Source organism: Anguilla anguilla, chromosome 11 (genome assembly GCF_013347855.1).
Source record: "Anguilla anguilla isolate fAngAng1 chromosome 11, fAngAng1.pri, whole genome shotgun sequence".
Lineage (NCBI taxonomy): Eukaryota > Metazoa > Chordata > Actinopteri > Anguilliformes > Anguillidae > Anguilla > Anguilla anguilla.
In genome coordinates this window covers 21,777,031-21,787,626 of record NC_049211.1, presented here as the reverse complement: position 1 = coordinate 21,787,626, position 10,596 = coordinate 21,777,031, and the positions used below count along the sequence as shown (strand labels likewise).

General features: G+C 38.9%; 1 protein-coding gene across 1 annotated transcript; it reads right to left on the bottom strand.

Moving 5' to 3' along the window:
* Nucleotides 1-6,718: 6,718 nt before the first annotated feature.
* LOC118207818 (vasopressin V2 receptor-like) lies at nucleotides 6,719-10,242 on the bottom strand. Its single transcript, XM_035381893.1, has 2 exons — nucleotides 8,957-10,242; nucleotides 6,719-8,722 (listed from the first exon to the last, which is right to left on the bottom strand). Exons 1-2 carry the CDS (start codon nucleotides 9,822-9,824, stop codon nucleotides 8,514-8,516), a joined length of 1,077 nt encoding a protein of 358 aa, XP_035237784.1. The 5' UTR covers nucleotides 9,825-10,242; the 3' UTR covers nucleotides 6,719-8,513.
* Between the last annotated feature and the right edge of the window lie 354 nt (nucleotides 10,243-10,596).

Sequence of the window (10,596 nt, the reverse complement as noted above, 5' to 3'; positions counted from 1 at the left end):
CCTGAAATAACTGAACGTGTTTCTTACAGGTCTATTTATTTCTCTATGTATGTATAATTTCCGAGGCAGCCTGACAAAACCTACACATGTTTAAGTAGATTGCACTGGACAGCTTAATGTCGTTTTGTCACGTGTAGCTGGGGACTTTTCATGCTGGAGCATAAAGGTCTTTGTGGAAGCCCCATAAAGCAAGGTGATTTTTATTTTTTATTTTTTTGCAGTCAACATCAGCCTAAGTTTGTCATACGTAAGACGTAAATCGTATATATGAGATAAATGATAACTCCAACGTGAACATGAGAACATCTGTGCAAAATATTTTTGGTTTTTTACTCTTTTAATGTTCATTTTATGACTTTACGTCTTGTGGATGTGGGTGATATTGACATTTTTCACCAGTCTACGGCTAGTTGCCATGGCAAATATTATTTTCACTGCACATTACACGGTACACACATGGAAACGGTGCACATTGCATGAGGCTGTATTGTGATTTTCCATTTAGAGGAGAGAGAACAACATAATGGAGAGCTCGGTGTGAGATCCCAGAAAGACTTAATTTTAAGTAGTTCAGAAGAAAAGACCGGAACACAATTTCTGGTCACGTTTTCCTCAGCATTTGTGATTTCAGAGCCCGTTGTCAAAAGAGAGATTTCAGCCTGGATAATGCTTTTATCCACTAGTGTTCTTTGAGGCTTTTTGTAGCATTCCCTGTGTGCTGACAGACAGGTACTGAATCTCTCTGGGATGGTGTTAATTAGGCAGGAGTATTGAATTGAAATGACCAGATTACTACCATGATAGACCAGCAGGGGACAGTCTTCTGGAGCAGGTCGAAAACGAATCCCCCAGTGAAGTGACGGAGGCACTTAGCTGTTGGAGCTGCTGTCTTTAGGATAAGATGTTAAAAGGCAGTCCTAATGCATGGTGGTCATTAAAGAGCTCTTGGAACTAATCGCTAGTAGCTTGACCTGTTTTGGATCCCATGGGTTAAATATGGGATCTCCCCCATGTTCATCTGCTTTTATAAATCCCACCTGCTCCGTTTCAGCTGGTGCATGTAAAGTGTTCTGGCACAAATGGCTCCTGTGAATCACCCAGGTGAGATTTGTATATTATCTACTCTTTACAAATATCCCTAATCTACTAAAGCCGTTGATATATACACTCGTCTATTGAGTGTACAGTATTGACTGATGGGACAGTGGCAAACTCAGCATGTTTCTAACAACAGGATTTGTAAGGTGAGACAAGTTAAACAATGACCACGAGAAGATTTGCTTAGACAAACTGCAGTAACATTTTGTTACTGGCTTGCTGTATTTCGTAAGCACCTGGGAAGTCTTGCTTATGCTACAGTGGTTATGCTTGTTCAACAACAAACATTTTATTCCTCAGATAAAGGTGTCTAGGTTCAGCAGACTGTAATTTTCTTTCAGTAGACTTTCTTTCTGTGAAATCTGTCCTGTTCCTCAGTCTCTTTTTTGAGATTTGAACCTAATTGCACGAACATCTGACTTGCTTTAGGTTGGCTTTTGTTTTCAATGTCATTTGTAAATGTCTCTAAATTTCTTGCAGCTGCCTAAAGGCTGTGTTTTGTTAATTTACAGTTTGGTTTTGTGGTTAACTTATCTCTTCATGAACAGTACAAGACATCTTGCAGGCATGTGTGAGGACAGTTAAGGGTCAGAGAAAAACTGACTTCTGACAGAATACAGCAACATCCACAATGGCTCATACCTTTGATAAAGATGACCATTGAAGGCTGCATAAGATAATTCTGTTACGGAGCTATATTGTTTTCATTCAACAGAAATGTATTTGCACTTGTTTTCAATCAATACAGAGTTGTTTCATCATGTACATAAGCAATCGGACGCATACTGTTCAGTATGTTCAGGTCACCTAAGAATTTTGGGCATGTTCAGTCACAATCCAAATATGGTCAGGCCAAGGCAGGAAGTCCATAAAGTTTCAGCTTAACTTCATTATAAGAAACTTGCATTCATTGAATGAAGGCTTTGAAAGCCTGTCAGGAATAAAAGCCTGGTTATACCTGTGTGATACAAAGAAAAGTCATATACGCCTCTCAGACTGAAAAGGCACTTTAGATACGCACCTGCAGCACCTGAATAGATACAAAAACGTGAAAGTTTAATTACCACCTCTCTTCACCCCACATCACACCATCTGAGCATTTACCATTCCTGTATCATCTAAGTGATGATGTCTTGTAAAATGCACGTGGAGAGACTCCTGCTGGGACACGTGTGTCAGCAACCCAGTCCACAATGATCAAACCGTCATGTTCCCAGCACGAGGCTCGCTCCATGTTGGGGGCCCCTGTTGCCTACACTCACTTTGTGTAAATGTTTTTGGCATTTTATGCCCAGCGGTATTGTTGCAGAGGCCAGTGTTAGCACCAGCACCTGCAGCTTTTGAAATGAGGAGGCTTTGAAAAGATGATCACGTTAATCAGCTTTGGCATCACTAGTATTGAAACCTAGTCAAGCCTTGATTATTTTTGAAATATTCATCTCTAAATGCTACAGTGCATTATATGCAGTTAAGTGTAATCACCATACCATTTATTGTCATTATGAATGATACCTTTGCAAGGCTTTCTGTGTCTCACCTGTGACCAAGAGTTACAGTTTTCTGTTTTAGGAAAGGCTAAAGGCCTCTTGACAACATCTGCTTGATAAAAGCAGATCAACAAATTCAGCAATTGAATTGATAATTGTAATTTTCTACAGCAATTATTAAAGTACTAAATAAATAATAGCACTATATGCCTTTGCTTCTAGAAGTTAAATACTTGTTAATAGCCTACCCCCTAAAACCCCCTAAACCCCCCCACCCCCCCACCCCCACCCCATTCGTACAGGATAAGCGAAGTCTATATTTTACTCGAATTTACTGACATTATCCCCCCGCATATGATTGAAAATGTCAAGGCTCTGCTCTGCGTAACAGTAAAATACGACCCCAAATCACCGAGATGCCGATTCGCACGGGACTAATATTATCACATGACCTCTGTGTTTGGCGAAATATGGTAGGTAATTTGCGGTGGAATTTTTACTTTACAAATTACGGACATGGTAGATTCGCACGGGATTAAGATCACAGACGACCTCCGCAATTATTACAAGTTCCTAGAGGTCCCCAAGTTATACTAGTCCCGTGCGAATAGGGTTTATGACTGGTTTTCACACGTGGTGTTTTATAATTAGCCATAAGACTTCCAGCAGCACATAATATTTAAAATATTTCAAATAGATATTTGACACAAGTCTTCTATACTAGAATAATTTTTTCAGAATGTTTTTATTTTTTGTTATGTGTATTAATATATAAAAGCAACATTTAACATATACAGGACGTAAAACCTATGAAAAGACACAATGGGGATGGTTATATACATTGTCATCACTGATTTAAGAATTTGAACATTCATGAAGCATTTGATTTCACATAAAGTCGTACACTCTGTCACTACTTTAATTAGTCTGTCCAGTGTCCTCCCCTCAAGATAAGAATCTCTCAGCAGACAACAGAGTGCAACAGAAAGACAGGGCAACCACTCTCTAACGGGGTGAAGGGAATGAACGAGGACGAGGGAGTCACTCTGCTCATAGCTGAAACTGACATGAACCCATTGATTCAAATTCAAAGATTTTATACATACTTATTCACCAAGCATATATGCCCTTCTATTTTGGTGCATGGGTGATTCTGAGATTAGTGGGGGGGGGGGGGTTGTTTGTTTGTTTTTTTGCTTAAGAAGACTGTAAGTGGCCACATAGCTTGCTCCAGAAAATTGCTTTTTTGATGGAAGACACTGCATGCCCTGGCCATGTGCCTGTGGTGGGCACGTGAAGCACTGTCCTTGCATCTTTGCTTTTCCACATCTCTGTTCTTACCACTCAGCCTCTGTTTGTCTGGAGATGGAGAGCATCAATAACACTGTGCACTTACTGTAAGTGTGAAAACAGAGAGATAATGAGGGAAATTACTCTGACTAAGTGTAAAAGTCAGAGTGACCAAAACTCTCAGTTATTGATATATTTGATATAGTCAAGAGAATTTGCAATAGAGTTTTTGGGTTTTGTAGGTACAGATGAGGCATGGCCAGACGAATTAATTGCTGCTAATTTTTGTTTGTTTTAGGTTTCATTTCATTTTAGTTGAACAATATCTTAGCTTTCATAATCTGTCTGTTTTAATGCCAAATTCAAAGTAAAAATATAGTTTTGAAGCTATACGTAAGACAATAGCACCAGAATTTTGCATTTTCACTGGTCACCAGTCACATAATCACATTAACTGCAATCACCTTTGGAGTAGAGGGATCATTTAGATCATTAGAAAGCTTACGTTTTCCTTTTCCAAATATATACAACTCAAAACGTGTTTTGGAGCCAACGTGACTGATTATGATAGAGCGGGTCACATATATGTGAAGCTGGTGCCCACCCTCGTTGTGTCTATGTATTTGCCAACTGTTACTGATGCTGTCTACATACAAGCGTGCTCATATATGCCCCCTGATGCTGTGAAGACACGTGGTTCTCTTCTGATACACATGGTGCCAGCCAACTACGTGAACTGGCCACAGGTGTCAGGGGCCAAGGTCAGATTAAATTGGAATTGCACATTAAAATACAAAATGACTTTTTGTATTTAAATTAATATAAACCTCTGTTTTATAACTTGTCGATCTTGTGTTGTAGTTTCGTATTATTTCCAAAGAGCTGTTTTACTTTCATGTATTAATCCAACTATATAGGATGAGTTTCACCATGTGAGGAAAATCAGGCATTCAGTCAACAAGATTGTCAATCATCAGGCAATTTGCTTGTCTCCACTAATCAGAAATGGGTGTGGTGCTTGCCAGTCAACAAAACAACTATAGATCCCTTTTTTTGCTTTCGCACCTGGGCATGGACCATTGTCCTATTAACTGGTCTAGCAATCTTGTGGCTTCTCTTGTTCACACAACAAACAGCCAGTATTTACCAGGCTGACAGCAGGACAGAGCCAGCAGGTTAATTGCTGTCTGAACCCTGCTGGTGAGGAATGATTTTATGCTGGCTTATAGAAAAGCTGGCTAATGTTAGTGCTGTAGCAATAATATAGCTTGCTAATGAAGAAAGCTACTTCATTGTTAGACATCCTGTCATTCTTTAATGTACATGTACATCAATGGGAACTTTAGAAACCTCTGTTAACCATAACCAGTCCTTGATCTGGGACCTCTCAGTTTTGGACTGCCTGCATTCCAATCTGGCAACTCTCGAAGGGGAAGAAAAAAAATATAAAAATAAAAATCCAGGCATTGCGTCCATAATAGTTGGCGGCAATCTCTTGTAAGACACAAGTAGGGCATGGAATACTCTCTCCGCATTCAGTAGGATTTGGCAGATTCTAAGCCAACCATGCATCTCTTAGATTGTTCCTTCATCCTTAGGAATGGCTTGTAAATAACTAGCAGACTGTCTAATTTTGGACTGCCATTGAAAAGGAAGAAGAAACACTGACATGCTTCCACCAAGGCATGTTTGGTCAATGAACAAATTGAACAGGATCCAGACCAGTCAGAAACAGCAGGCACAGAAAGACTGGCAAAGAAGGACCCCCATTGGCTAGGATGTCGTCTAATATGACACATACCCTAAGGGCAGATGAGACGTTATACCTTAAATGGAACACAGGTTAAACCAGAACATGTTGGCGTGCATCCTGTCTGATCCTGGATTTTTCAGTGTCTGAAAAATTGATTTTTCCACTCATGTTGTTATGTTATGTTGTGTTGTGTTATGTTGTTGCATTTCTAGGACAGTTTATTTGTTCTTGCAGATGTTTGTTTGCTTGCTTGTTCCAATTTTGACATTCAGCATATTTTGTTATTCAAGATAACCAACTTCTGTTCACTCAGTCATCCTACAATACATCAATGCAAAAATAAATTAACTGTTGGTGGAGTAGAAATACCCAGTAAGAGTACATTTGTAGTGCCCTTGTGATAGTCTAGGACTGTACATTGAGACTTGCAGCTCAGAGCAGTGAAATAAACATCAGAGATGTGTGTAATCACGTGGCATTTTATAGCTGCTTCTTTCACTCGTAAGTGTACAGAAGGGTAAACCCAGTATTCATGAAGGTTTTTTTTACTATACAATCATGGTGATTGTAGTACCTGTAATTTTACTTGACATGGTGGAGATGAGACATGGACAAGGATTCACATTTCACCACAGGGTATATGAACAGAGCGCTGTCATCAAACTGACAACATATCATGAGTACCACAGACATATCTCTTGGACAAATTTCACAATAAATTACCTGCAGACCAGAATGCATGCACCACACAATCTCAGGAAGATTGGCTGTGTGTGCTACAGAGCAAATATTGATGACCGTTTTGTTTGATGCAAGTTCCTAAACCTCAAATTGGAATGTATACACATGTATCACAGTAATCACAATCAATGTGCCTGCCCAAATACATTAATTGAGTTTATTGATTTTTCCTTTTTTTATTCAATGTTTATTCAATTCTATTTTTGTTTATTCCCTTCATTTCATTGTATCTTGCATTCTACAGCTGTGAAATATGAACCCCACTACTCCTCTCCCATAAACTGAATATACTGTTTTAAAAGTGCATTAAAATCCACAGTTCCTAAAATCACAATTTTTTGCCACAACCTGAAAAGTTTGATAATAGCATTCTTCTTAGTGTTCTTATGTGCATGAATTTGAGGAATGTTTTTTTGTTTTCCACAATTCATTTTAATGCTATTTTCATTCAAGCTGTATTGACTTTACTCCCACAATCTACAACCCACAACTCCAAAATTAAAAAAAAACTATTCTACAAATGAAAATGTATTTTCAAGTACAGAAATGCATTTATTATACAAATTGTGCTGGAAATTATTATCAAAGATGTTCAGGAATTAAGTTTCAAACAACTGATTACAACACAATGACTTAACTGTACATTCAATTTGAACAGAAATGAGGACACAATATCAATGGACAATATGCTGCAATCAGCCTATTATACAAAGAATAATGTTATCTACAGTGGTTATGATTTTGTGCCAGTGTGTGCAGGTGCAACAAACATGATAATTTACAGGCAACTGATACAAATACTTTACATACTTGTTCACTGTGCAATTAAATTATTCCCAAATGTACAAATGGGAAGAAGTCTATACTATGAATCTTGGTTGAACACACAGACAGAAGGGTGATATGTTCTGATATGACGGATACAAGATTTATCAAAATAACTTGTAGTGTAATATGCCTTTTAAAAATGCCAAACTAAAGTGTGTTTAAAATATAAAGGTTTGTTTTTTGTCTTTCACAATATAGCCTATACCACTATATCTTCTTGCCACAATTACTGACATTGAAGTGATCCACAAATGTAATTATAATAATACACACATTTCTGGCACCTTGGTTTACATTACTTTGAGTTTGCAGCTGAAGGTAAGTTATCAATAAAATAAACTTATTTTCTGCTTTCAAAAAATATTTCAATTTTCAAAACAAATACCTTGACTATGCAATTCAATTAATGTATTATTCTTTCTTTTTATGTTAACAACATATTGTTCTAAATTGTCACAATACAATATAACGTTCTTCACAAGTTTTACATTCACATATTGTACATATTGTGTGTACATATATTACATATTGTAGACAACTGTAATTTAAAAAGGTTAAGATTACGGAATATACGATGCAAATGGGGCTCCTATCTTTCTCTGGTTACAGTAAAACTTTCAGCATTAATTCATCTCCAGGAGGCCCATAGTTTATACGAGTCCAGCAGTCATTAAATGTTCCATATCGTACAGAAACGTAATTGTATCGTTATCTCATAGTTTTACATATAGCTTCAAAGGATGTTGCAATTCTAAGTTTATTCAGATCCTACACTTCCACTTAATTAATGTATGACATCAACAGAACGTGTTTTAGGTTTCAAATGTTGGCTACATCACGCATTAGGCAACTTTGTGTATGTTTGGTTCTTTGTATGCGTATAAATTTACAAAAGAACAAAACCATTTTGTAATTGTGCAGCAGTCACGTTCCGAAAACAAGCTTGTTGAAATAGCCTTCACAGTACGATTGTTTTATATCACGTAGGCGACTCTTCAGAGATTTCAGAAGTTGGCGTTGATGTAGCTTTGCAGCGGGACAAACTTGCGCGTGTCCGTGGTTGTGGTGTCTGTGTTGACGCTATACAGACTAAACCAAGCAGTCCTTCAGTGCGGTCTCACATGCAGCGTCTCTCATTCACACAATAAAAATATTAGCGATTCTGTAAACATGACTACTTTAAAACCTCTTGCATGACCCATCCAAGGCTGAAATAGAATTATCGCTGCAGAACTAATGTTGTTCAGAACTGCTATTCGCCGTCCCGAAAAGCCTGTGTTATCTCATCACTGGCAAGCATGCTTCAGACAACGAGTTTATCTGGAGTCCGGGGGGTTTCTAAAGCTCAAGTAGAGAGAACTGACCATGGTGGCTTCCTCGAGCATTGAGTCCTTGGGATCCGATGAGTCCCTACACAGTAGCGCCATTAGCTTCTTGGGCAGCTGGCCACTGAAGATCAGGTAGATACAGGGGTTGGCACAACTGTTCAGGCTTGCCAACAGCATCAGTATAGTGAAGGTGGCGGCTGAAATGGATATGAAAAGAGACAAATTGCCTTAATTACTGCGTAAATCCATAACGAATGCACTTCAGGTTACAAATACAACTTAGACGCTTTAGAAAAAAGTTTAGAAGTTATAAAGTTCTAAGCGTTAATATCATACTTGTGTCATTAAAAACAATCTCACACGCATGTCACTGTTTGCATGCTTATAACGTTTAATAACAATTATTTAACTAATAGCCTAGATATTCTTACTTTCCGTGGGGGCGTTTTGGTCCCAAACGGACCAGAGTTGGACAGTGAAGAAAGGAGCCCAGCAAAGAATGTACGCAAGAACAATAACCACTGTCATCTTCACTGTTTTTATTCTTGCTTTCGACACTCCAACGACGCTGCTTGCTCTTGATGGCAGGGGGTGGACCACGCCGTTTTCCCCTTCCTGATGCGTCTTAATGTAAAGGTTGATTTGAACGGCTCGGCAGATCCGCACCTGGCACACTACTACCGTGAATATGGGCACAACAAAAATAACCAGTGTCGTCCATGTTACATACGTTTTCAGTCCCCAGGGTTGTATGAAGTGAGCCCAGCAGTCAAAGACTCCGGGCGCGACTTGGACCATGGAAAAGATGAATAGCTGTGGGAGACCGCCGATGAGTGATATGACCCACGCCATACATACAGGAATATTCCAGCGCGCTCGCCTTCTTCGGAAAGTGACCATGGGGTTGCAGATTGCCTGATAGCGATCGATGGTCATCACCACAATCATGTAGGTAGATGCGAACATGCCGACAACCTGCAGATACTTCACCAGTCGACACACCATATCGGGTCCCATGAACCTGTCTGTTATGTCCCACACTAGCTGAGGACAAACTTGGAAGAATGCCACCACCAAATCTGCCATACAGAGGTGAAAGACAAAAACACGCATTCTCGACACTTGATTTCGTCTCTTCCACAGCACAAACAGGAGCCCTGTGTTCAGGATTGCAGCACTCACGAATATAATGCTGAGAAGCGCAATTTCAATTTTGGCCAAGTTTTCATCTCGCGGCTCGTCCTCGGTCACTTCCATCTTGAAACTAAAGTTATTGCTGCTGAAATTGAATGATGACATCGTTTTCTCTGGAAAAAAATAAATCAATAGTTCTGCTAAGTGTGTACGTGGTTTTGCTGTTGGAGTTTGATGACAAAAGCTAATAATTGAGTGTGAATATCAATTAGCACGTGTCTAGTTTTGTATAGGCCTATAGCAAAAGTGTTGCGTAGGCTACTTCATATATTCAGTTCTGACTGTCCTGTTTCACTTTTATAAATACGTGAAGTAGAAGAAAAGGCATGGAGGTCCTTTAAAAAAAAGTCTGTTCTCAAACTAGCTCAGAACAGATTTGAAATTCTCGTAGTTTTAGCTTTAAATTCCTTTGACTGCTGGTTATTAAACGTTCCAACATATGGTGGTAAGTTAAGACTCACAATTACATCTTTTCACGGTTTCAACGAAGTAATTGATCGTGAAAGCAGGCGGAATGTTTGCAAAGATGTTGCAATGAGCTGGGAAAGCTGTTGCGTGTTGGTTTTTATTTTGCACGAGTACAGGGAGGAGCTATCCTTCAGCACCATGCTTCTGCTTTGCAGGCGCGCTTCTGTAGTACCGTTTATTCGGCTACAGAGGAACATATATTTAAAACCACCGAGCTAAATACGAAACTATGCACGCTCATCTAAACACTTTAGTCAAAATAGTATATGTAGATTCATTAATGCATCAAAGTCAAATACGTTGCTGTAGAAAATTCGACATTCAACTGAATGTTTCATATTGGTATGCTGTCAAATTCGATCTGTCCTTGCACAAGCAATAAAACCCATGAAACACATGAATTACGTAT

Coding starts and splice junctions, on each gene's coding strand:
- LOC118207818 (XM_035381893.1), bottom strand. CDS start 9,824: ATGTCATCATTCAATTTCAGCAGCAATAACTTTAGTTTCAAGATGGAA. Junction 8,723..8,956: donor CCAAAACGCCCCCACGGAAA/GTAAGAATATCT, acceptor TATCCATTTCAG/CCGCCACCTTCACTATACTG.